We start from the raw sequence: 27,224 nt of genomic DNA on the forward strand, positions 1-27,224 counted from the left end.
TCTTTCTGTTTGGAATATTTCCCTCATAAAGCCATCTATTAAAGTCTTATGGTGCCTTCAGGCCCTGGCCCAATCCCATTCTCTTCTGGGAAGTCTTGCAGTGAGTCCCTGATACCAACCAGTACCCTTCTCTCTGAAACTCTTGGCATTCTGCTCCATATTTGAGGCACCTGTCATGTATTATTCTGTGATTATATTTACAGATTCCATTTCCCCAAAAGATTTCAGTTTCTTAATGTCAGTACCCATAAGTGTGCCTTATGCATTGTAGGTACTCAATAAAGACTTGATGAAAGCGGTGATTTTTCTAGAGGTTTTCAGATGATAGGTGTATTAGTTTGCTAGGGCTGCCATAACAAAATATCACAGACTGGGTGGCTTAAACAACAATAATTTGTTTTCTCAGTCTAGAGGCTGGAATTCCAAGGTCAAGGTGTCAGCAGGTTTGGTTCTCAACCTCTCCCCTTAGCTAGCAGATGGTCACCTTCACATTGTGTCCTCACATGGTCTTTCTTCTGTGTGTGTGCATCTCTGGTGTCTCTTTGTGTCCAAATTTCCTTCTTATAAGGACATTAGGGCCCACCCTAATGACCTCATTTTACCTCAATCTCCTTTTTAAACACCCTATCCCCAAATATAGTCCCATTCTGAGGTACTGAGGGTTAGGACTTCAATATATAGATTTTGGGGGACACATTTCGGTCCATAACAGTAGGCATGCCTAAGATATGGAGAGGATTTGCTCTTTCCTCTTTCCTATAGGACTGAAAAAAGGAAAATAGACCTAAACAATACTGGGAGGAATTTAGAGTCAATAGCAGGACTGTCCTAACACCGAGAGTTTAAATGTTGGGATGTACTGTGTGAGCAAGATTGGCAGCCTGATCTGGAAGTCTTTACACTTAGAATAATTCAGTTTTCATGTTATTTTAAGAAAAACACTTAAGTTGATGTCTGGCCCCTTCAAAGTAATCTACAAAATACTAGGCATTTGGGAGAAGTTTGACTAATTTTTAAATATAAAATCACAGCCTACAAAAGGTCCTGGTCTGGTGCCACCTCCTTCGCGATGTCCTTGTTGGTGTCTCCAGTGGAACAGTACATCTCTTGCCAGTGAAATAAAAATATGTGCATGTTTGTGTCTTTTCATTAATACTTCTTTTAGTTTTTATATCTATTTAAATTTTGCCCTGTATTAGAATGACTTTTTGTACTTGTTTCCCCTGTACAGATCAGAAGCTTGTTGATGGCAGGGGCCTATGGACATCATTATGTGTGTTCACTGGCTCCTAGAGATGTGCCCTGCACACAGTGATATTATAGAGACAACCAACGGCAGCACGTATGACCTCATTCCTCCTCCCACAACCTTGGGAAGCGGGCAGCCAGGCTAGCACATTTCTTCACCCTCCAAGTAGTAGCTGCTCATAAATACAGATTGAGTGAATAGAAGTACCATTTAATATACCACTTTATGCCTCAAAACCCTAACAGCTATGTGAGTAAGAAGCTAAAATGCTTAGAGCTGCCTAGGTAAGCAAAGCTTGCTCAAAATGCAAAGGGAAATCTAATGTCACTTATTTGATTTGATTTTAATTGAAACATTAGGACATAGGTTAAATTACTTGAGGGTCAGCTAAGAAGGTCGTTGCAATAAAGTGAAGATAAGATCTCTACTGTTTGATTTCAGGCGATTTAGTATAAATGTTAACTCAGCAAGACTGAGGGAAAAAAGCATCAAAAGTGAGCAAGCAGCTCTCAGAGCTCTGAGCTGAGTTTTATCCCTGGACATTAGCTGGACAGTCACAAGATTCTCACGTTGTTTAGTTGCTTAATACCCCTGCAGACTAGAAGTGTAACATCTGGTGGTCTCTCAGAAACTAAGCCTGAGTAGATGGGCCAGTTTCATCTGCAAACATGGAGGCGAGGAGTGGGAGAAAACTAGAGATAGCCTGAACATTCCACATGCTTAAAGAGGACAAAGGAAACTAAAGGTGCTACCTAGTAACTGTACAATTAATACATGAGCCAGGTAAATCAAAGAAAATGAAAAGCAACTCTAATCCTACCACCCAGAGGCAACCACTGTCACAACTTCTGTGTATGTTCTTTCAGATAGTCTTGTCTAAATAGCTATACAGACAGACACACTCTAAAATTCCCCCACAAAAATGGAATGGTAAATACATACTGTTTTGTAATCCTCTCCTTTTTATAAACATGTTGTGAACATCGTTTTATATCTACCACAATAGTATTATTCTTCAGTATGGATGTACTGTATTTAAAAAAAATTAATCTGTGGTTGGACATCTAAGTTGTTTGTATTTTTTCCCTATTGTAAATGACTCTATGATGAACATACTTAAAACCAAATCTTTTATTATTTCCTTAGGATTGTAGGGGAGGAAGACAAATCCTCTACCCTCTAGGTCCTTCTGGCTGGGTTATGAATTAAATTCACGTGAGACAATAACAGAGAGAATCAAACAAAGCTTTATAACATGTATACATGGGAGAAACTCAGGAAAACTGAGCAACTCAGCCATCTAGTCAAAGCTACCACGTTAAATATCATCTTCAGCTAAAGGCAAAGGAGGATATTGGGGGTAGTGGTCTGGGATTTCAGAGGGGAGGAAGACAATTTACATGGAGATGGAAATGCAAATGTTTGTTAAACAAGTTTTGCTGGGCCAAAAATGGGCTTGTTGTTGCCTCTCTCTGACACCTATTTTACATTATAGTATGGCTGTCTTATGGTATTAGCTCCTTCCTGGAACAGGCCTTCTATGTTAAATTCTTTTAGGCAGTTTGAGGGAAGGTCAAATGTTCTTCCTGAGTCTTTTGAGCCTTTATTGTCTTCAGCTCGAAATAATCCACATACCAGAGTGGCGCATCTGGGGCAGCCTGCCCTGAACCCCATCAGGATAAATTCCTATACAGATGAATACTGGTTCTGTAGCTCTTATTAGAACTTCTCCCTCCAGATGGGAGTCACATGAGTTGGTCTCTGAATTTCTTTCCCAGAACAGCAACTGAAGTGATTGTGGGAGACAAACAAAACACTATGAATTGAAACAATTTAGTCTCACTCTGCCAGGATGGAACATCTCCCAAATGCACTTCATACTTAAAACTAGCCTTTGAGTAGTCATGGTGGATTGTCATATTGAACAGTGTTGAATGGTTGCTCCAGCACCATCATTCTCACCCTCCCCACTGTGTGCCTGCCACGGGGTTTGGGAGAGGGATGACTGACATCCTCTCCAGCTCTTGGGAGAGGACTTTTTTGGGACATAATCCCATCCCCTTTACCTGTGACTGATTTCAGCTAGGCTCGTAATGTTGGTCTAATCACGACGAAGCTCAGGACTTGAGTCTTTTGATTGGTGAAGAGGCGTTTGTTGTCCTTCTGAAAGATGAAGCATATAGCTCCAGTTGCTTTTGTCAGTCTTCCAGTAACCACATGGTGAGACAGCCTTATGATGCACACCCTGAGCAGGGTCCCTGGTGACACCAAGTTGCTGGATCTAGCTTGCCCTGAAGTTGGCATTACTGCTGGACTTGTAATTTACATGAGCCAGTACAGTCATGTGTTGCTTAACCATGGGGATACATTCTGAGAAATGTGTAGTTAGGCGATTTCATTGTTGTGCAAACATCATAGAGTGTACTTACCAAACCTAGATGGTATAGCCTACTACACAACTAGGATAAATGGTACTAATCTTATGGAATCATGTCATATATGTGGTTCATCATTATGTGGCACATAACTGTACATTCTAGTTGTTACTTGTGCCACTTTGAGTCGGGTTTTTTTTGTTGCCTAATGAATACAACTGTCATAGGACAGAGAGGGTTTTTTTTTTTTTCGTGAGGAAGATTGGCCCTGAACTAACATCTGTGCCAGTCTTCCTTCATTTTGTATATGGGATGCCACCACAGCATGGCCAGATGAGCGGTGTGTAGGTCCACACCTAGGATCTGAACCTGTGAACTCTGGGCTGTTAAAGCGAAGCGCATCAACTTAACCACCATGCTACTGGCTGGCCCTGGGCAGAGAGGTTCTAACACCAACCACCATCTACATTTATTTCTCTTTCCAGCAAATCCAGTCAATTTGCTTATTTTGTATGTTTCACCTATTTTATGACTTCAAAATAACAGCCTTTCATATGGCCTAGGTTAGTCACATCCCACACACTCCATCTTCCATCCCTGGACACAGGGATTCCCACATCTTTGCTCAGGCCCCGACCCCTCCCCTTCAAATCTGCCTTTCCAGCTGCCTGTTGGCCATTGCAGATTTTCACACCACCCCTCCACCTGAAGGTAGTCCTCACTGAACTCCTTTGCTCTGGTCTACTTTCCCCGCCTTCCCTCTCATACCCCAGCCCCTAATCCAAGAACAACCAGTTCTCTTTCCTGAGTCTGTGCATCCAAATATCCCAACCCTTGCTTTCATTCCCCAATCAAATCAATAATCAGTTCTTGTTATTCTACTTCAGAAATGTCTCTGGACTCACACCCTTCCCAACTAGTCTTCCTGCCATCTTTACACCTCCAGTTCTTCCTTTCTAACCCATCATCACCCTTGTCACAAGACTTAAGGTCCTGAATAACCAATGAACCAGTGTGATGCTGTCAACAACACCGCCCCTCCCCCCACAATAAATCTCTGTTGGCAGCTGCCTGGCCCTTCAAAATCCAACCCCATACCATTATAACATGTGGAAAGATACCCTCAGTATGAGCTAGCCCAAGGGGTGTAACGATCAAAGAAAACAGCCTTGCTACCAAAAAGTTATTTCAAAAAAGCTAGTTCTTCCATTTTATTTTTCAAGAACTAGGAAGAGGATACACAGAGCATGGAAATTCTTCTTAAAGTCTATTTTCCCTTCCATTTCCCTCCCCACCCCCTTCCCACTTTCCATGTGCCTCCTTAAAAACGACTGATGCCCGATCTCTGGCATTCCCCTTTCCTCTTGATTCTATGCCATAGAAGCACAAATAAACCAATTTGACTAAGCAGTGTTTTTCTTAGAGAATGAGGAAGGCAAAGAAATGGAGTGGGTCAAGCTAAAATCTTTATGGGGCAGTGGGAGAAAGAAAAGGCTGGAAACACTATGTGTTAATAGCTCTTGTTCTATGGCTACTTTGGATCATTTCCAGTAACAATCCCTGCCCCCCACTCCCACCAACACACATGAGGTTCTATGGCCATATAAAATTATTTGCTGTTTCCCGGCTACATCTGGAACTCCACACCTGTGCTGTTTCCTGTGCTGTAATACCTTCTGGGAAATGCATACTCTGCTGTGAAGTCTTCATAATATGCATGTCCCATAGCACGGTGTATGTATACCTCTATTAACAGTCTTTTGCATGTGTTGTATGAGGGTTCATATTCATCATAAGTTTCAGGAAAATAGGCATACAGTTTCCATGAGAATGTTAAGTGGATAGATATCGGACCCCCACCATCCAGATTATCCATTCCTGCCACCCCAGAACACTAACACCCGAAAATGCGTTTCATGAATAACAAAGGCAAGTCCATTCTCGCCTTAAAAATGCTGCCTCTGCAAGAAGTTGGAGGACATGCTACATTGCAGCAAAGGCAAGGGAAAAAGCCCATCTGTGAGAGGGAGCAGGGCAAGCATCAAATCTAGAGTTAAGAACAGTGCCTGGCACAAAACAGTGCCTGGAATATTTGTTGCTGAATGACATAGTCTACCTCTGTAACCTACTTCCCAGGAGCAAGATCCAGATAGAGGGCAAGAAGATGGGGATTGTTGAAAGTGGAAGATCATGCCCCCTCTTTCCCCTTTGAACAAGAAGAAGTTTTTTTTTACCATAGATTTTAAATTCAAGAATGTCAAGATGATACTGTCAGATTCAACCCAGGTCATAACTTGTGGGAACTTGAGAACACAACTGACACATTTAAATGTGTCCTGTATAAAGAAGCATCAGATGGATTCTGATTTACATGTCGGCCAGGCTGACCAGTGAGCCTTTTAGGGCAGAACCCACGCCCCGTGCATGAGTGTAGTCCCAGATTGTTTCACACCGTAGATGCTCAAATCGCTATGGGATAAATCCTGGATGAGCCCACAGTCCTCATTTATTATGGTGGGGCTACTACTACCCGTAAGTTGTGAGGCTTAAATGGGATAAAAAATCAAGATATTTGCCTACCTCAGAGGTTTTAGAGCCGGGCCCTCCCACCTTGGCTGCAAATTGGAATCACCTAGCGAGTCTTAATAAATACCGGGTCCCCTCTCGTATTAATTCTCTTTTACTTGGTCTGGGGTGCTGCCTGGCCAAGGGGTTTAAAAACAATCTCTCCAGGTGATTCTGCGGAGCAACCAGGACTGAGAACTACCTGTTTGGAGACTGTCACAGGGGGCTCCAGCTGGTCAGGACCTAAAGTTGCCGTTCCTTTTCGTCTTCCCTTCGTCTCTGAGGCCTCACCCCTACACCTATGACTGTCCCTTCACCCGTATCAGCGAACTTCCGGGAAAACGGAAAAAAACTGCGGGCGAGCACACACACGTGTAGGCACGCCTTACCTACAGACTGGAGCGCGGCCTCACTGTCGCGGCCGCCCGCCCTCCTCCAGCCCCGCGGCCCAGTCTCCGCATCCGGGTCCAGCCGCCCGCCGCTCGCGCCCGCGCCGCCTCCCTCCTCTCGCGAGGAAGTCCGGGCGCCGGAAGTGCCCGGACCGCGCGGCGGCGGCGGCGGCAGCCGGCCGAGCAGGGAGAGAGGCTGCCCGGGCCGTGTCGGTTGCCGAGGGGATGTGACAGGTACCCCCGCGGTCGGGGCTCTCCGGGGAGGGCCGCGGGCGAGGGCGGCGGCAGGGTCCCCTGCTGGCCTCCGACTGGGGTGTCGTTGCAGGGCCGCCCCCATGTTGCGCTTTCCGACCTGCTTCCCGTCCTTCCGGGTGGTGGGAGAGAAGCAGCTGCCGCAGGAGATCATTTTCCTCGTCTGGTCACCCAAGCGGGACCTCATTGCCTTGGCCAACACTGCGGGCGAGGTGAGTGAGCCGGCGTGGAAACCCCGAGAAGAGGAGCGCGTCACAGACTGCCCCAGCCTCAGTTTCCCCTTCTCTGGACTTGCGGGCCACCTGTCTACCCTGCCCCTCCCTTCCGGCCAGCTGTAAACTTTCAGTGAAAGGATAAGGGACCGTAGACGGGAAAAATAATTTATATGCCCATTTTCCGTATTTTATGGTGAAGACAACTGTTTTCGCACAGCTTAATATCGTACAATCCTGCCTCCCAGGTCTCTTTTAGTCATTTATTTGTTAAATGGGCTTTTTAAAAGCCCATGATGTGTCACTCCTGAGCTAGGCATAGTAGTAGATCCACAGACCATGCCCTAAGTTTGCTTACAGTTTAGTAGCAGAAGAAAAATGAATTATTGTCAGTGTGCAAATGTGCGTGCATGTGGCTGCCACAGAGGATATGTTTAAGAATCTGTATTCTATTGTCCATATTTTATACTATGGGTTGGTTAGCCACATCCCATTAAAAATCCCTTTAAATTACACAGGGAGTGACGTTTTACTGAATTCCTAATGGAATGTGCATGAAGGTTGTCAGTTAGCGTTTCTAGTTCAGGTTATATTACGCAACATCAAGTATAACCCGGTTGTACCCAACTTTCTCCTAAGGGTTCTTGCTACCTGGCGGCAATTTTGTAAGGAACCTTCACCTGTGCATCTTTCCTCCTTTGGCCTTTTGGCAGATTTCCTGATAGTTATCTGGTCAGGTGAGAGTTGTGTTGGGTGCAGCCAAGCTTGGAAACTAGGTGGTAAGGAAAACTCAGCAGCCAGAGAAACTTGGCAGCCTGCAAAGCTGCGTCACTATGTTGACTCGTCCCCAGGTTATGATGTCTCGTTTCTCAGGCCCTCCATCAAATCTTCTAGTCTCCCTCCTCTGCCAGGGTGATTTGGAGCTCTGTCATGGCTCTAGAGAGGAGCACAGATAGTACAGCCACGGCAGTAGGAGGGAAGGGAGAGAATAGGGGCATCAGTGTGATCAGATAGATGTGTTGTGGGCACTTGTTGCTTCCATTTTCTCAGTGAAGAAGAAAGAGCACTATCTAGGAGTGAGGATGGAGAAGAAAATATTGGAAGTTTGAGGAGAAGGGAAAGGTATGGAAAAGCTGACAAAGCAAGTGGACTGGGGAAGCCTAATAAGATTACTGGTTAGTATTAGGAGCCACCTAAATTCAGTGGTCTTGTAGTTTGAGGGAAAGCAGTGAGCGTGGTTGTATGTGCATCTTGTACTCTGTTCAGCTATGTGGGTGCAGGCATGGCTGGGTTTAACCAGGATTGTTGTTTTGCAAGTTTGATAAAGGAAGAGAGATGCAAGAGGGTTAAGTTATATGCAAGAGGAATTATTGTCATGATGAGCCTTGGATTCTAACCTGATTAAGGAGGGAAATGAGGGCATGTGTTGGGTGAGAAACAATGAATAGGTGGTAGAATCAATAGGTCGTATGACATGGTGAGGTTGAAGAATTGGAGTTGGGTATTAGTAGTGATGAGCTGGAAAGATAGAGGTGGTGGATGGAAAGTGGGAAGTTTGAAACTGAGATTATGGTAACATTGTAGTTGTTGGTAATGACAAGGTCAAGGGCGTGACCCTGGGAGTGACTGAAGTGAGGTAGAAGATGTGATCATTGGAGGAGAGGTAGTTAAGAACTAAAAAGCCAGGATTTTGTAGTTCTTGAAATCACCAAGAATGATGATGAATAGTGTTGGAGAGAATGAGTGAGCCAGGAGTCCACATCTTCAAGGAATGAGGGGAATGGCTTAGGGGTCTGTAGACAGCTGCAGTTAACTGGGATAGCAGGTGGTATGGTCTGATTGCGTGTGATTCAAAATTAGAGGATTTTAGAGACGAAAAATCATCCAGAAATGGCATCAAGCATCAAGGAGGAAACCTACTTCATGTCCTAGCCCAGTGGTAGTCCAGGGGATGTGGGACGCAAAACAGCCACCACCTGAGAACGCTGCGAGAAAGCAGTGGCCTCAGGTGAGAAGCACAGTTCAGAGAAGAGAATGAAGGTATAGGAGATCTTGATGATACCTGACCATGAATTCTAGAGCACAGAGGAAGGGTTTCAGACATAGGAATGGCAGAGATGGGCTCAGGAAAGAGCATCGAGTCTCGGGGATGAGCGATTCCTTGGGAAGCTCGGCTTTCCTGCGGTGACTGGTGTAACCATGAGTGAAGGACGCTATACAGTAAGACAGGGAGTGGTGGTAGAGCTGTGAGTGTGGGGAACTAAGAAGGTGTGGAGGGGTCTTCAGGAGCAATTCTGAGGCCTTTTCTTCCTTATTTTCAGTGGTTGTGTAGAGGATGGAGTAGGGGCAGTCTTATTTTTAAAGCACAAGGGGCTTCATCTTGACCTTCCAAGGTGGAAATTTACTCGTGTAGAAATGGGGGTTTAGATTGGCTAAGTGACTTGTCCAAGATCTATGGCCAGTGAGTGACACAGCTGAAATTAGATCCCGGTTGTCTGATTCCAAGTTCAGTGTTATTTGACTATATTACAACTACCTTTGCAGTGCTATTTATGTTATTTCTTTTTTGTTATCTTCTTCTTGGACAGACTTCTTAATAGGTAAGTTTCCTGTTGATGTAGAAGATAGGAAAGCGTATAGGGTGCAGGGTTAAATTAGACCTTCTTGTTTCAGCATTTCTTTGAAAATGTCTTAAGTTCATTCAGACACAGAATGAATTCTTCTTCTAATTTCTTCTGATAGCTAAATATTACACTTAAGAGATGATAATTTAAAAATCTTTAGTGGGGGAGCCGGCCCCGTGGCTTAGTGGTTAAGTGCTCGAGCTCCGCTACTGGTGGCCTGGGTTCGGATCCCGGGCACGCACCGACGCACCGCTTCTCCGGCCATGCTAAGGCCGCGTCCCACGTACAGCAACTAGAAGGATGTGCAACTATGACATACAACTATCTACTGGGGCTTTGGGGGGAAAAAAAAGGAGGAGGATTGGCAATAGATGTTAGCTCAGAGCCGGTCTTCCTCAGCAAAAAGAGGAGGATTAGCACGGGTGTTAGCTCAGGGCTGATCTTCCTCACACACAAAAAAAATAAATAAATAAATAATAAAAATCTGTAGTGGGGAGGCTGGCCCCGTGGCTTAGCGGTTAGGTGCATGCACTCCACTGCTGGCGGCCCGGGTTCGGATCCCGGGCATGTACCGATGCACCGCTTCTCCGGCCATGCTGAGACCGTGTCCCACATACAGCAACTAGAAGGATGTGCAGCTGTGACGTACAACTATCTACTGGGGCTTTGGGGAAAAAAATAAATAATAAATAAAAAATTAGAAAAAAAATCTGTAGTGGGGAATCGAGGTTTATTTTATTTTTGGAAATGGATTTTTATTGTCTGCTATTATATCTGTTTTGTCTTAGGTTTTACTTCATCGACTTGCAAGTTTTCATCGAGTTTGGAGTTTTCCACCAAATGAAAATACAGGAAAGGAAGTGACTTGTCTGGCTTGGAGACCAGATGGCAAACGTAATGATAGTCTTATAAAAAATACTTTTTACAAAAGTGTTCTGTAAAGAAAGCTTATTTCCTCAAAGAATTTATTGTTCTCATTATATACTAGAATTCTTTTTTTTTTTTTAAAGATTTTATTTATTCATTTTTTTTCCCCCCAAAGCCCCAGTAGATAGTTGTATGTCATAGGTTCACATCCTTCTAGTTGCTGTACGTGGGACTCGGCCTCGCGTTGGACGGAGAAGTGGTGCCTCGGGGCGCACCTGGGATCCGAACCCGGGCTGCCAGCATCAGAGCGCGTGCACTTAACCGCTAAGCCACGGAGCCGGCCCTATATACTAGAATTCTAAATACCAGTTTGGGAACTTTGTTTTTTAGAATGCTTTAAAGTATTTTCATAGAACTCATATTAGTTCTACCATCTTGTTTCTTGGCCTAGATATCTCTAAAATGGAATCTGACTTCTTGGCAAAGATAACTCTAAAATGAAATCTGAGGGAAATACAAACTGTTCTTTCTGCTGTCTTGTTGTCCTGCACCATTAGGCCCAAGCTTCACCTGCCGCTCATCATTCAGTTCACTGCCATCATGGCCTTTTTCTCACAAAAATGTGTTTTAGCATTAAATGTGTGGTTCATAAATATTCTCTTTGCATGTATGTTTGCCTCACCAGAAGGATTATCAGCTCTGACCCCATTCCTTCCATTTCTTTGTGATCTTTCTCCTGCTGGTGCCCTTTATGTTATAGCTTATTATTTTGTAGCTTGTTATGGCTCTGATGTCTGAACTCTCCTCTTTCTTGTGTTGTTTTTACGGTGATGTGTGTTGTGTTGTTTTTATAATGACAGTCATTATTTGAGCTGCTATGCACATCCAGTCAGTACAGTAAAATGCTGTAAATCATACAGCTTACAGTTCATTTGTATCATTGGTGTTTAAAAAAAAAAGCTGAATTTTTTTGTAAAATGATATGTACTCCTCATTGCTTAATTTTTTTCTAGATAAATATGACTAAGTACATAAAAATGCCCTGAAAGTTTATCACTTATAGATAACAACTGTTTCTATCTGTACTCATTTTGTTCAGTTCCTGTTTTATCTTTTATTTTTTAAATAAAGAGTGTGTGTAAAATTAGAGGACTTTTGTAGGTAACATTTTGAGATCTTGAACTATTCATCCCAAAACAGCAGGTTCTCAAAAATAAGTTGTGAAAATCAATGTGTGTTAAAAGGTATTTAAGTAGGTGATATTTTTATCATTAAAAAATATGTCTCCTGTTTTTGGACAGTAAAATAAGGTTTTGTTAGAAAGTTATTTCCAGATTGCTTCAAATTGTTTTAAAGAAGAGGAGGCCAGAATTGCCTCATCCAGCAAAGTTGCCTGTCTTGGTACACAGTGAAACTTGTAGACCTCTATTTAAAAATTCTTAAATTTGATATGTTAGGAATATGGTAATAACTTATGTAGAGAAACGGTACTAGATAATTCAACCACAGTCAGAGAGGACGATTCATCAGTATTTGATGGCCCTATTTCCCGTTAGGAGTTAGAAACGAAGAAGACAGATAAAAAGTCTTTCAAGAACAAAGCAGATGGACTCGCTTCTTACCTTTTAGGCGTATTTACAGGACCAGTATCTCTTGGTGAAACGATGATATTGTTTATCAGTTGAGGCTGGTTCTGTATTTTCTACTTGGCAGTGGGGTTCCAGTCTAGACGCTTTGAAAGGTAAGACGTTAAGTACAGTACACGAGAAAGTAGATCGCTTGTGAGTTTGAGCACTTGAAAATAAGTGTAGATAATAGGCTAACTATGTACAAAGATCTCTTTTAGTTTTTAAAACATTACTTGAAGGATTTTTAGGTCAAATAACTCCTATGATTACAATGTGTTTAAAATACTAAAACTGGGCAAGAAATGAAATACCCCTTTACTCTTCTCAAATTTTTCTCTCGTTTATTCTGATTATTTCTTCTTATCTTGTTTTAGTTTTGGCCTTTGCTCTTGCTGATACCAAGAAAATTGTTTTGTGTGATGTAGAAAAACCTGAAAGCTTGCACTCTTTCTCTGTGGAGGCTCCGGTTTCTTGTATGCATTGGATGGAAGTGACTGTAGAAAGCAGGTAGAGTAATGAAGAAAAACTCCAGTAGTCACAATAGGACGTTCATGAAATTTTCATTTTTCACAAGGGAAACTTAGGAGTATTTGAAAGCTGAGTATATGAACATCGCATCTTCCTTTTGGTTTTAAGTTTATCAAGGTGAAATTTTTTAATGCTTCGGTAGAGTTTTTTTTTCCTTCTGAAAAATTATGTTTTCTTATTGGAGCAATAGTGCCTGAATGAACAAGATTTTTCTTCTCTCTTTAGTTACTTTTAGTTACTTTTAGTAGTTTATATTAATGACTTATACTTTCAACTAATGTTAATTAAAATTACTGATTAGCAAATTGAAGTTCTGTTTTCCTTTTCGCTATTTATTTCGTCTGGAGCCTTGTTTTTTTGTGTCTTAGTAAATATTCTTAGAGGACGAAAAGTGCTAAATTGAGCATTCTGTTTTGATGCTGACTGGATTCTTTCTGTGTCCATGGTCCCAATAGTTTCCTTGTTTTATGACAGTAATTTTACTTTGGTCTACATAGTCAAGTAATATACCAGATTTGTAGTAAAGATGGCCTAAGGGATCCGTGGGCTTAGCTAATACTGAAAAAAACAATTGTTTCTTTTTGGAGGAAATGTGATAATTTTCTTTCCATTAGCTTTTCCTTTCTTATTAAATTTTAAGTTAATGTCAAATGAATTTTTATTTATTTTTTATTTTTTTATAATTTTATTTATTTATTTATTTTCCCCCCACAGCCCCGGTAGATAGTTGTATGTCATAGCTGCACATCCTTCTAGTTGCTGTATGTGGGACGCGGCCTCAGCATGGCCGGAGAAGCGGTGCGTCGGTGCGCGCCCGGGATCCAAACCCCGGGCCGCCAGCAGCGGAGCGCGTGCACTTAACCGCTAAGCCACGGGGCCGGCCCTCAAATGAATTTTTAAATGCTGAATATTAATTGACAGCTTTCCTAAGGGGGCTTGGAAAGAATTGGCTAGCAAGGATCTAGCAAAACAGAGGATTAATCCATCATCGAATAATCAAGGATTGTGAATGGTCATGTGAATTTATAGAGGGTTAAGGGGGCAGAGTGTACCATGTAATTTCTATCCCACTTCAGTTACCTGCTAAGCGTATTCCTCACACACTTTCTGCTGATAGTTTAGAAATGTTGTGTGGAGGTTCCAGGGTCTCTCAGGATACCTACTTTGTGTTCAAGTGGGAAAAAAATGCTTGTCAAGTCACTACTTTTTCACTTGCTCGTTCCTTTATTTCCAACCTTATTTGAAGGTAGAATTAAGAAAGAAAAAGAGATAAATAAGACTTTCAACATGCATGATGTAGTTTTATGTACCTGCCAGGTTGTCGAATCCCCAAATGTATGTAAACCATAGGACCTGTAATTAAATTATCTAATAATTGCAGTGTTCTTTAAAATTACTCTTGGTACTCATATGTTTACTGTTGATTTTTAGATGAGAGTTAAGAAATCATAAATTCTCAGTATCCAAATAATACATTTTATATGCTGAGAAAATTGTTTCTTAATGTTTGTTCCTCTAAATGTAAAGTGGGTAGGCTTATTATTTTGCAGAAATAAAGCCCTTTGTAAAGGAAGAATTTCCTACTCTTCTATTTCTCATTGACAGTTGTTATAGTGACTGTTTTACATGGTAAAGTGTGTGTGGCATCTGTTTACTTGGTAACGTGTAACGTATGAAACTGGGCAACTTTTTAAAAAATTAACATTTTTTAATGGAAAGAGAAGTAAAGTTGGTATTTGTATAAGGCTTTTTTTTTTTTTTTTTAGTGTTCTAACATCCTTTTATAATGCTGAGGATGAATCAAATCTTCTCTTACCTAAACTACCTACATTGCCAAAAAAGTAAGTATCAGAGTTTAATTTCATTGGGATTTATTTTGCAGACTTCTCTTTCCTTTACTTTTAACACTGTGGCAATTTTCTCCTGCGTTTTAAAAAATATATTTCTGTTGAGTAGTTTTTACCCTAATCTCTGTTTTTCTCTAGTTATAGCAACGCCTCAAAAATATTTAGGTAAGATATACTTTTTTTGTTTGCAAGTAAGATAATCTTTTGTTATTTAAAGATAGAGTTGAAAGATAACCCAATTTATTTTTGCATTTTAGTGAAGAAAATTCTGATGAAATTATTAAGCTTTTGGGAGACGTCAGGTAAGTCTTTCAGATATCTTAAATAACAAGTCTAATTTCTTAAAATTGATGTTTGATATTTGAGGCAGTTTTCAGAGTTTCAAGGTCAGTTCCTTTATTTGTCATGTTATTTCATTGCTGACATAAATACCTCTCAACAATATACAGACATTAATATCTGTTATTTGTTTTTATTGTATGGTCTTGATTTTGTTAAGTTTTAATAATATTATAATGTACGTTTGTTTATTTTAATAACTAAAGGAAGATAGAAGAACTAGAGTTTCTAAAATTTAAGTATTCAAGTTATTTAAGCCCATTTAATACACTTAGCATCAGAGCCATGATAAAACTGTGCTTTGTATTAGCTGGAACAAGGATTGTTATTGAGTATATAAATACAGTCGTTGTTAAAATAATATTTTCTTGTTTTACTGTACACTGATTTTTTTTTTAGGCAAGAGAAAATTTATGTTGTTCTTTTGGGGAAAAAAAAAAAGAATAAGCCCAATGTGATTGAATATTGAGCATTGGGGAATTTGTTTGCTGTTTCCATTCCCCTGCAGGGAGCTTTAGCATGCAGATGATATAAGAGCAGAACAACTTATATCTTGGTTTAGGAGCTCCTCTTTTCTGTTGTCCTCAGCTTGTTGCATTGTTTTTAATTAGGCTTAATATTCTAGTCCTTGGAGGAAGCTCTGGATTTATTGAGCTTTATGCTTATGGAATGTTCAAAATTGCTCGAGTCACAGGGGTAAGTTTTTTCTTTAAAATTTTTTATGTTGTTTCTCTGAGAATATAGCAGCCAGCTGATTCGTGGAAAAAGAATAAAACACTAGGTTTTTTCTCAGTTTCAGTTATTGGAATTATTTGTTCTTAAATGTTAAGAAGATAATTTTTTTACTGAGATAAAATAATAGTGATATGATATCCATAAAGATCAGGGGCTATTAGTGGAATTAAAGTTTTTTTTTTCTTAACAAAAAGATTGATATGATACACTTGATTATGACTTGATGTTTTTCTAGCCTGTGGTAGATAGGAGCTACAGTTTGTGATTGAAATGTGATGTAAGTCATCAGAAACTGTTTTATGCTCAGTACTGCCTGCCATGGTTGTTAAGTCTCAGTCTTCTCCGTAGCTTTTTCATCTTATTCTTACCATTCCCTAAAGGGGTAAAAAATACCGTAGGCTGTATGGAATGTGTTGGTTCTCCAGCACTTGATTTGGGACCCTTGATGAGGGTTGGGGGTGGGTGTGTGTGTTTTTGTGTCCTTGCGACTAGGCAGATACCTACCTTCATCTGCTACATAGTGTATGTAGCTAGGTGTATGTGTTTCTGCTTTTCAGAGTTCTGAAGTTTTTCTTCTGTATTATTGTAGGCAGATGCCACCCAACAGTAATACTAAATAGACTGGGGGATTTGACTGTGTTACAGATTGTTGGTACTTGTCTTGCATTATGTTTATCAAGTGATTTGAAATCATTATCCGTGGTCACAGAGGTTTCTGCCAGTGGTGCTTCAGAAGTTTCATACTTTCAGGTGAGTATTGAAACCTGATAGCAGTAGAGAGTAAATATGTTTTTTAAAGGTTTTTATTATCCACATCACTGGATTCTAATGGTCGTGGAAACAGAACAAAGCCAAAAAATCGACTTGGAGCTTCTAAATGTTATGTACAGAATCTTATTATAGTGAATATCTTGTTATTGTTTCCATGCCCAGTATAGTTTTTTATAAAAACACTGTTTAGATGGTCTGTTAATGACCACATTAATTAGTTGCTATACTAGTTCATCTTCATACCAAGTGTTTTCTCAGGACTCTGACCCTAATATTAATAAAAGCTAATATTTATTACTCGTTTAATATGTGCCAAGTACTGAGTGATTCCATATAATTCATTTGAATCCTCACAGCCACCTAATGGGTAGATACAGTTATTATCCCCATTTTATAGATAAGTAGATGGGCACACAGGAACTGTGGAACCTGCTTAGTCACGGAATTGAGAAGCGATGCTGGGCAGTGTGGCTCCAGAGTCGGTGCTCTTAACCAACACGTTGCCTCTTGTGTAAGATGGCTACTTAATGTTGGGAAAAAGCTTTTTTATTGTGTGCTGTTGTATTGTAGATTGTGGAAACTGTTTGACTCGGCTCCTATAGAGTATTGAGATTGTAGCCTTGCTTTCAAGAAAATCTTCCCCAAATTTTCATCTCAACCCAGCCACTTACCCTAAATCTGTGTGAACTCTCAAACAAAAGTAGAACAAAAAAGATGCAAGATGCAGTGTGTATAATGCCTTCCAGCATTCATTGTTGTATTCACAACATCAGAGAACTGTTGACTTCCTGATTCACTGGAATGGTTGTTTGTATTTGCTCTTCATCTTAATGTTCTGTGAAAATATGATTTCCAGGATTGCATTTGGTGCTATAATAAAATGATTCACTATTTCTTTGAAGTGTATAATAGGTATTTTTTAATAACAGCTTTATTGAGATGTAATTCACAAACACCATTGTAATAGATATTTAACTTGTATTATCAATAGCCTATAATTCCTTTAAAAATTTTTACATATATTTGTGATAATTTTTTAAATTCCTCATAATAGCGTTAGAGAATAGATTATTACATTTTTCCTAGCTATTTAGAGGAGATTGCTAACCTAGAGAGGGTGATCTGTGCACAAACACAGAAGATTAGAAAATCCTAAGGTTATGTTCTATTCATCTCCAAACTGTTACGCTCAAAGGGAGCAGAACTCTGACAGTCTTTCTGATACATAATTAGACTTTACATAATTAGACATTGACTCTTCTAAATTACAGGATTTTTTTTTTTTTTGAGCTAGGAGAGACTGATTTACCCTTAAAAGAAGTGCTGCTGATTATGACTAACTTTATTATTTTGATTTTACAGCTTGAAACCAATCTGTTGTACTCTTTCTTACCTGAAGTAACTCGGATGGCCAGAAAGTTTACTCACATTTCAGCTCTTTTACAGGTATTTATTTGTAGCTTGTTTCATGTGAATATTTACTGTAGATTTCTAATGTTCTGTAAATAAAAAACATGAAAATTTTATGGGGCCGGCCCGGTGGCGTAGTGGTTAAGTTCTCATGCTTGGCTTTGGCAGGCCAGGGTTCGCAGGTTCGGATCCCGGGCGCGGACCTGTGCACCGCTTATCAAGCCATGCTGTGGCAGATGTCCCACGTATGAAGTAGAGGAAGATGGGCATGGTTGTTAGCCCAGGGCCCATCTTCCTCAGCCAAAAAAAAGAGGAGGATTTGGAACAGATGTTAGCTCAGGGCTAATCTTCCTCACCAAAAAAAAAAAAAAAAAAGGAAAGAAAATTTAAAGCTCACTATCTGCTGTAGAGGTGTCTAGTCTGATAATCTTATAATATCCATTAAAGCAAGAAAAAGAAATGTAATGGAAAATCTACTCCCACCCATCTTTGTTTCTTTGAAAGAAAAGAAAAAAGTAGTTTAAATTTTTAAAAATATTCCCACAAATAAAATAACATTTAGGAATTTTAAAAGTTTTATTGCAAATAAAGTATTATGGAAAACAGTCGTCATATCGGTTAGCTTTTGTGCATAATAAACCCACCTCAAATTAGCTCATAGTTCTGTAGGTCTCTGTCATAGTCGGCAATTCGGGCTGGGCTCAGCTGAAAGGTTCTGTTGATCTGAGCCAGGGTCAGCTGCTATTGGCTGGGTTTGGTCATACATTGGCAGTCAGCTGGCTGACCTAAGTGTCCTTTAGCTGTCATGGCGTTGTCTAGGCTCCACGTTCCTCATCTCCCAGCAGACTAGCCCAGGCTTGTTCAAGAAGTGGTGGCGGTGGCAGGGATGTCAAGAGTGCAAGTGGAAGTGTGCAAAAAAAGCCTTTTGAGACTTTGGACTCACAGTGTCACTTCTGCTGCTTTGTGTTGGTCATAGCGAGACACAAGGCCAGCCCAGATGCAAGGAGTGGAGAAATAACTCTACGTCTGGATAGAGGAGCAACAAAGAATCGTGGCATGTTTTTTCAGTCTACCACAGTCACTAATTTACTTGGTGTTAAAGATTTCTGGAAATCAGTATCTATTAAGGATCCTGTTTGAAAATTGAATAGCTGACCGAACCAGCATTTTGACGCTTAGTGTACATAAAACATCTTATATGTAAAAAGCTAGAGGATATCTGTTTTACCTGATAAAAACTTAATTTAAGAATGTTTGATAATTAAGGGATTATCTGGTGTTAGCTATGGTCTTCTCTCTCTCAGGCTTAACTGAGTTAAAAGTGATTGAAAGTAAATTCTGGATTTCTTTTGAGACAATTGACAGTAAGAAGGACATATTTAGTTAATATAGTGATTTAAATATTTCTTACTATTTTAATTTTTTTTTTTGTTAATAGTATATAAATTTGTCACTAACATGTATGTGTGAAGCATGGGAAGAAATACTAATGCAGATGGATTCTCGTCTCACCAAGTTTGTGCAGGTAATGTACCTGAGGTTTCCCATCGAAGGAGTTAAAGAGTGCATGAAAACCTTATTTATGTTATGAGGTATGTGAGAAAAATCGTTCTGATTTGTAAAAGGCTAAGAACATGATTTCATATATGTTGGTCTAACCTCAAACCACTTTCTCAGAGGGAAAGGACTCTCTTCCCATTGGTACAACTCAGGTGGGGACAGGATTGTGAAGTGGAGTGGGTGGGGCTTGGGGGATAAGAACAGGTGTTGGAAGAGCTGACTGGCTGTTTTCCAGTAACTGGTTTTCAGATAATCAGTTTATATATGGATTTGAAGGAAGGGTAAGGAAAAGAAAGAGAGTCGTGCTGCTGTAATTTTGAGTAAATAGGCTTGTAATTTAAAAAATACATATCATGATTTTATCTGTTTTGTCTAGGAAAAGAACACAACCACATCAGTGCAAGATGAATTCATGCACTTGCTGTTGTGGGGTAAAGCAAGGTAATAAACTCATATTAGGTACTCTTGCTTTTCCTTTTTTTAAAGTAATTTTTTGTTACAAAAGTATTCATATTTATTGTAAAAAAAAAGAAAATTCTGGTGCACAAGAGCAAAAAAAATAGTATATATCTTTCTTTTTTTTGCACATACTTTTTATGTAAATGTGATTGTGTGTGTATAATATATATCATATATATATTTTTTAACTGTATAAAAATTTTACAAATTTTGCATAGCCAAATCAATCTTTTTGTATAGAATTTGCCTTAGTGTTATTCTTAAAGAGACCTTTTCCATCTCAAGGATATTTAAAGATTGATCTGTATTTTCTTCTAGTTTTTTTATGGTTTATATTTTATTCCATTTACATGTTCCAGATGTGATTTATTTGGTTATATGCTGTGGAAAACTAACTTCTTTTTTCCTAAATTTTTAGATAATTGCCCAGTATAATTTATTGAATATTATACTTTCTCCTTCCTGATATGAAATGCCAGTCTGTTTCTGGACTTTGTTGTTTTCTTTTCTGTCTATTCCATTGTGAGTACAACAAAGTCTTAATTTTTGTTGGGCTATTTCTTTTTGTTTATTTTGTTTAAAAATCTTGTTTATACTTTGAAATTTACAAGTTTTAAGTGATGCATTCAGATTTTGAATAGAAAAGACTAAAAATACTTTCTTTTTCATTGTAGTGCTGAACTTCAGACCCTCTTAATGAACCAGTTAACAGTAAAGGTGCAGTTAAAGTATCTTTGTATTTAAATGGCTTTGAACACATTCTTATTTTTTTTTAGAATGGCACATAGTATCTTATTTGTATGCTAAATATATTTTCTTCTCTTAATTAGGGCTTAAAAAAGCTTGGCCAGTCTATAGAGTCATCGTATTCCAGTATACAAAAATTGGTTATAAGTCACTTACAGAGGTATGAAGGTGATATAGAATTTTTTGGTATTGTATCTACATGTACTTGGCATTGGTCTTCTTTCTGCAACCTTCTCTTCATCATCTGGCATTCTCTTTTTGAGCTTTTTCTAGCTAAAATGGTTGCATTGGCATCTTAGGGGAATCTTGGAGTGTCCAAGATTTAAAGAATCAATAATGATATAATTCTGCTTTATGAAAAAATTTCCCAACATCTTTTCACCAGGCTGGGCCCTGTCTGGGCTTTTTTCTCACCCAGACAACCATGAGGTATATTTTGAATAGGGCATATACCCTTTTTTGAGCATTGAAATTAAGTATATTTTTATATCATTCTACAGTTTACAAAGCATGTTATGTATTTTTGCATTTAACACCTTGGCAAGATGTTGGTTATGATTATCCTCATTTTACACAAGAAGAAATTAAAGTTCACAATTGTCATATGGCTTGCCCAATGGTATTAAGTGTCAGAGCCAAGACTTTGTCCCAGATCTTCAAGTCTCCTGCTGTTTCTATCCACAGTTACCTCAGTGAAGCAGTTTGCAGGTAGATGCTCAGTGTTTGACGTAAATTTAGATAAATCCCTTTATGTTGAGTCCCCTAGCCCTTACTACATCACCTCTCCCTGGGATCACTGCAGTACCCTCTGGCCTGGTCTCCTCCAGTCCACACTGTGCCCCTCAAATGTCTTCTCCATGGTGGATCTGTTAATGTTACTCTTACTTAAGAATTTCCAGTGCCTTCCCATTGCTCTTAGCACCCAGACCTTAGCATAGCCTTTAGCATATCTGCCTCTCTGCTTCATCCACACTGGTGGCCTTCCCAAACTTGACTTTTTTTTCTCCCGCCGAGGGCTTTTGTACATCCCTTTTGCCTTCTAGAACATTCCCACCCTTCTCTTCATTTGAACTCTTCAGTCCTCAGCTCAAATATCGCTTGTTCAGAGAGGCTTTCCCTCATCCCTTAGATTAGATGAGATTCTGCTGTTAGATCTGCACTGCGTTTGTTTCCTTCAAGGCATTTGTGGTAGTTGGAATGACATGCTGTCTGATTGTGTAGTTATGACTGTCCCCCCATTAGCCTCGGTGCTAGGAGGACCGTTTCGTTTTCTTCACCATTGTGTCCCCAGTATCAAGCACAGGGACTGATCTAAAGTTGGAGCTTAATGAATGTTTGTTGAATGTTGAATACATAGCTGTTGGGTGAACAAGATGATCATATATGACTATCTTAAAAGGGCCAAAACTAACTATGGAACATAATTTGATCTTCTTACAAAATTTAATCTTGTGGTCATGTGTTCACCTCAGTAGTCATGACGACTAAATGATCTGCTACAGTTTTTAGAGATAATTTTGAGAAATAATTATTTGTTATGCAAAGAAAAAGTTACTTTCAGTTTTTATTTCTGAAAATTTAGAAGTGTTCAGGTAAGGTAATAGCTGCCTGCCACCTTGATGATGGCAGTGATACTGATTTATTTCTGCTCTGTTTTGATAGTGGCTCAGAGTCTTTATTATACCATTTGAGTGAACTGAAAGGAATGGCTTCATGGAAGCAAAAATATGAACCTCTTGGACTAGATGCTGCAGGAATTGAAGGTAGTAATTTAATTAATAGAATACGTTATACTTAATACTTAATAGAATACATTAAACACACTTTACTTATTTGAAAAATGATATTTATTTATTTATTTCCCTTTAGATGCTATTACTGCTGTGGGTTCCTTCATACTCAAGGCAAATGAACTTCTTCAGTAAGTATTGGGGATACCTGGAATCATTGACCTGAGAATATTTTACCTTTTACTTATAAATAAGAACCTAGCAAATTGTCATGATTTTCTTAAAATGAATTTTTAAGTTTTTATCAAAATTATACCTTTACATGATTAAAACAAGCCAATAGCAGAGCAATTTGATAAAGCATTGTTTTCCTGTCCCATCTAGCCTCACCCCAGGTCCTCTCCCCAGAGGGAATCCTTTTTTAACTCTTGTAACTGTTTCTGTTTTTAGTTCTTTTATAAGTTACCTGCATATTTTCTAAATTTTATGACTGTACACTGCATTTCTTTCATTTACCGATTTTTAGAAATTATACTTCTCTATGTTTCTGTTTATTTTATTTTTCCTAGACTTTGCTTTCTTTTTTTCTTGCATTGTCTGTCTTTATCACATCCTTAGGTTCTTTCCCTTTCTCAAGAGTAGTATCATATCCCTGGAATTCCCCTCTGTCCCTCCCTTCTTTAGCCTTCCATCCGCCTGCATCAGTCTGCATGTTGTGTTCCAGCTCTCCTGCCAGCTGCCACACAGGCATTTTCCCCGTTGCTTTCATGGATTAGATCCAGACTTCCAGAATCTCCTCTGTTTCTTGGTTCATTTAATCTTTTTGCTGGAAAACATCGTCCAGTAACTTACTCAGAAAGCAGATATATAAGGATAAACATTCCGTGTCCTTTTGTATCTTTTCTCCTACCTTCACACTTAATTGATGGTTTTGACTGAGTATAGGATTCCGAAAGGGAAATCATTTTCTCATAGAGCTTTGAAAGTATCACTCCATTATATTCTGGCCTTTTTGTTGCTAATGGAAGGTCTGGTTCTTCTGATTCTCATTTCTTTCTTGGTTTTTTTTCTCATCTCTAAAAGCTTTATTCTTTATCCTTGATATGTTGAAATTGCACAATAGTGTTTTTAAATGTGGGTCTTTTCATTCATTATGCTGATAATAAGAAAAGGCCCTTTAACCTGAATTCTATTGTATTATTTTGATAATTTTCTCTTCTCTCTCTCTCCTTTTTTTTTTGGCTAGATTTTTGTTCTAGAATCTAGTTGGTCAGATATTAGACATCGTGGATTGATTCTCTATGTCTCTTATTTTTCTTCTCATATTTTTAATCTTTGTCCTTTCTGTTTGCCGAGAAATTTTCTTGACTTAATTATCCAACACTATCATTCATCACAGACATTTATTGAGCATTTAACTATGTTTTAAACACTTCTAGATGCTGAGGATATAGCAATGAGCAAAACTGATAAAAAAAATCTTGGCTTCGTGGATCTTTTATTCTAATGTAATGAGATAGACAATAAAGAAATGAATAATTAAAATATATAGCAAGTCACATAGTGGTAAGTAGTGGTGAGAAAAACCAAGCAGGGGAGGAGGACCTAGGGCATGCTGGGGGTAGGGGTGTCATTTTATATAGGTGGTCAGGGAAGATCTCACTGAGAAGAGGATGTTACGGAGAAACAGGAGGGAGTGAGCCCTGTTGATATTTGGGGGCAAAAGAGACAGCAAGTGTAAAATTCCTGAGTTTGGAGCATGCCTGGCATGTTTGAGGGACCTCAAGGAGCCACTGTAGCTAAAGTGAATTGAACGACAGAGTGTGAGAGGTGGGAGATAAGTTGAGAGAGGTCATGGAGAGTGGCCACGTTGTCTAGAGGCTGTAGGCAGTTGTATGAACTTTGGCTTTTACTCTGGGTATAATAAGAAGTGCTTTGGGAATTATGAGCAGTGGAGTGACAGGATATGACTTAGGTTTTAAAAAGATCCCTCTTGTTATTTACTTAGTGTTGGAAATAGGTTATAGGGAGGCAGGAACAGAAGCCAAGAGAGAAGTGGTCAGAATTTGAAGTGGTCAGATTCTGGATATATTTTGAAAGTAGATACAAGATTTGCTGAATGATTGTATATGGTTGGTGAAATAAAGGAGTCATGGATAATTATGAGTTTAGGTCCTGAACACCTAGAAGAGTAGAATTGATATTTACTGAAATGGGGAAGACTTGGAGAAGAATATATAAAATATATGTGTGTGTTTTACGTTCCTCAATTTGGATTTATCTGATATTTTTCACGATTAGATTCAGGTTATGCATCCCTGGCCTGAATACTACATATGAAATTGGTGGAGGGTCCTTCTCAAGATGTCATATCTAGAGACAAATGATGTCTGTCTACTTCCCTGTAGTGATGTTAATTTTGATCACCTAGTTGATGTGTTAGGCATATTAAATTTGAAATGTCTGTTAGATACACTGGTGGAGCTGTCCAGCACATTGACTATATGAGACTAACGTTCAAGGGAGGGGTCTAGCCTGGAAATGGAAATTTGGGAGCCATCAGCACATTGGTGTTATGGTTCAAGCCATGGCCTGGATGAGATAGTGAATGTGCTTAGAGAAGAGGAGAGATCTGAAGAGTGAGTGATGGGCATTCCGACATTTAGAAATGGGGCTGATAAGAAGCTAGCAAAGGAAACTTGGAGAGGTGGAAAGACCAGGGGAGTGGGTGTCCTGCAGGCCAAACGAAGAAAGTGTTTGCAAGAAAGGTTGAGGGATCGGTTGTCAAGTGCTGCTAAGTCAAGTAAGATGAAGACCAAGAATAGAATGGATTATCAGAATATTGTTAGAACAGATGATTAGTAACCTTGATAAGAGCCACCTTGGTGGAGTCACGGGAGCTGGTATGAGACAGAATGAGAGCAAATGCAAAGAAAACAGCAAATGTAGTGTCTTAGGAGGTTTTGCTGTAAAGGGAATGGCCAGTGGTTGAAATCGGTTGTTGGGTTTTTCTACAATGGGAGAAATTAGAGCATGTTGATATATGATGGGAAGGTTCTTCTAGAAGGGCAACACTTGATGATGGCAAAGAGGGGGAGGATTGCTAAAGCAAGAGTATGTGAGAAGGAATGGGATCTGGTGCATCAGGGAAGGGGCTGGAAAAATAGTTCATCCATAGTTATGGGAGAGAAGGCTGAGAAAAGGGTCACAGATGCTAGTGTATGAGCAGATGGGGGTTTGGGGACGTTCACTTCTATTGTTCTTATCATCTTAATGAAATAGGAACTGTTGTGTCATCAGCTGAAGATAAGGTTGGGGAGGTGGTGTTGGAGGTTTAAGAATAAAGGAGGAGCTCTGAACCAGTTGTCTAGCACACTAGGAGAGCGAAGGAGCTCATGAAACAGGAGGATTGCTGGTAGTGCCAAGGGCTGCTTGGTTAGTGTTCACCAGAGCGTTCAAGTGAGACCATTCGGCATGGCTGTGTGGTTTTCTCCAGTCAGAGTCAGCTGCTGGAGTGGGGGCATAGAATAGGGGAGCAGTTAGGTTTACTAGGCTTGGAGAATAAAACGAAACAATGGGAGGGCAAGGGAATTGAAGCAAGGACATGATTAATGTGATGAGCCACGAATCTGCGTGGGTTTAGGAGGGAAGTGAGGACGTGGAGGAGGAGAGACAGTAAAAGAGGGTAGAACCAGTAGGCGGTAGTCTTGGTGGGACGAATGTTGGAGTGCTGGAGAGAGGTCAGTGGGAAGATAGGAGGTGGTTGTTGGTGAGTCTGATGCCTGAAATTGAGATTTAGAAGGTTCAAGGTGGTAATGCCAGGGTCTAGAGAGTGAACTTTGGAACAAGTAGCTAAGGTGGGGTGGAGGACGAGATCGTTGACCTGAAACGTTCTATTGAATTTTTTATTATGGCAGTCCTGTCTTTTAATTTTCAAAAGTGTTTTCTTGTTTCTTTAATCATTTTTCAAAGCTGTGCTCTTGATTTGTGGATATGACATCTTCTCAAATCTCTCTGAGAACATTAATCAGATTTCTTAAAAGTTTCCACTGCTCCCTGAATTATCTCTACTTCCTGGGTCACTTTTCTGTTTGCCTTGGTCTCTTGTTGCAGACTGCCTTCAAATACCTGATGCCCCGTTGTTTACTCGTATTTATTCATAAGGCAATTTAAAGTTGCTTGGAATCTCTGAGTGCGGGGTGGCCCAGAGCCCGCACGAGTGCCAGAGTGTGCGGAGTTTTGCTGTGGGCAGCCAGTGCCCACAGGGAACTGCCTCAGCTCTTTCCAGTTTATTCCGTTTCTTTGAAGAACCTGTTTATTTTTGTCTGGAAGGTAAACCCCTAGGCGGTCATGTTTTTTGGGGAAGAACATGTCGACCATTCTGTATTTAAGTTTGTCCTCTTGTGTCCATCCCCACATGTCATCCTAATGGCTTCTGTTGAACCAGACATTTCTAAGGACGAGCGTCTTTGGGGTTCTGCAGGGCGGATGGCTCTTTGCTGCCGTCTGTGCACTGTCTGGCATGCGCTGCCCCTGTTGAGCTTTGTCGGTCTCCAGTCCTACGTTGGCTTTTGACATTTATGTATTCTATTTTTTGTGTGTGTGTGAGGAAGATCAGCCCTGAGCTAACATCCATGCCAATCCTCTTTTTGCTGAGGAAGACCAGCTCTGAGCTAACATCTATTGCCAATCCTCCTCCTTTTTTTCCCTTTTACTCCCCAAAGCCCCAGTAGATAGTTGTATGTCATAGTTGCACATCCTTCTAGTTGCTGTATGTGGGACGCGGCCTCAGCATGGCCGGAGAAGCAGTGTGTCAGTGCACGCCCGGGATCTGAACCTGGGCCACCAGTAGCGGAGCACGTGCACTTAACTGCTAAGCCACAGGGCCGGCCCTGATTTATGTACTTTAATTTCTTTTTTACTCTCCTCTTTTTTGT

At 39.9% G+C, this 27,224-nt stretch overlaps 2 protein-coding genes across 3 annotated transcripts in view; both read left to right on the forward strand.

Annotated features, from left to right (window-relative positions):
* The window catches only part of ZCCHC4 (zinc finger CCHC-type containing 4), a 59,924-nt gene extending 55,279 nt beyond the window's left edge, over positions 1-4,645 (forward strand). The window contains exon 14 of the transcript XR_015552890.1: positions 1,232-4,645. The gene's annotated coding sequence lies outside the window, so the exon portion shown is untranslated. The remainder of the gene's footprint in view (positions 1-1,231) is intronic.
* Positions 4,646-6,723: 2,078 nt separating this feature from the next.
* Positions 6,724-27,224, forward strand: part of ANAPC4 (anaphase promoting complex subunit 4) — a 36,299-nt gene continuing 15,798 nt past the window's right edge. Inside the window, exons 1-16 of one of the 2 annotated variants that reach the window (XM_087434148.1) lie at positions 6,724-6,812; positions 6,904-7,042; positions 10,455-10,560; positions 12,536-12,668; positions 14,456-14,530; positions 14,675-14,701; positions 14,794-14,838; positions 15,487-15,571; positions 16,256-16,360; positions 17,744-17,827; positions 19,230-19,316; positions 19,728-19,792; positions 20,485-20,527; positions 20,641-20,717; positions 22,220-22,320; positions 22,427-22,478. In XM_087434148.1, the coding sequence (XP_087290274.1) occupies positions 6,914-7,042; positions 10,455-10,560; positions 12,536-12,668; positions 14,456-14,530; positions 14,675-14,701; positions 14,794-14,838; positions 15,487-15,571; positions 16,256-16,360; positions 17,744-17,827; positions 19,230-19,316; positions 19,728-19,792; positions 20,485-20,527; positions 20,641-20,717; positions 22,220-22,320; positions 22,427-22,478 (1,214 nt within the window). In that variant the 5' untranslated portion in view covers positions 6,724-6,812; positions 6,904-6,913. Of the gene's footprint in view, positions 6,813-6,903; positions 7,043-10,454; positions 10,561-11,696; positions 12,275-12,535; positions 12,669-14,455; positions 14,531-14,674; positions 14,702-14,793; positions 14,839-15,486; positions 15,572-16,255; positions 16,361-17,743; positions 17,828-19,229; positions 19,317-19,727; positions 19,793-20,484; positions 20,528-20,640; positions 20,718-22,219; positions 22,321-22,426; positions 22,479-27,224 lie in introns of those variants that run through there. The other variant, XM_087434149.1, reaches the window with a different exon arrangement.

The sequence above is a fragment of the Ceratotherium simum genome, chromosome 8, assembly GCF_057802395.1.
Source record: "Ceratotherium simum simum isolate JZ-2026a chromosome 8, ASM5780239v1, whole genome shotgun sequence".
Classification (NCBI taxonomy): Eukaryota; Metazoa; Chordata; class Mammalia; order Perissodactyla; family Rhinocerotidae; genus Ceratotherium; species Ceratotherium simum.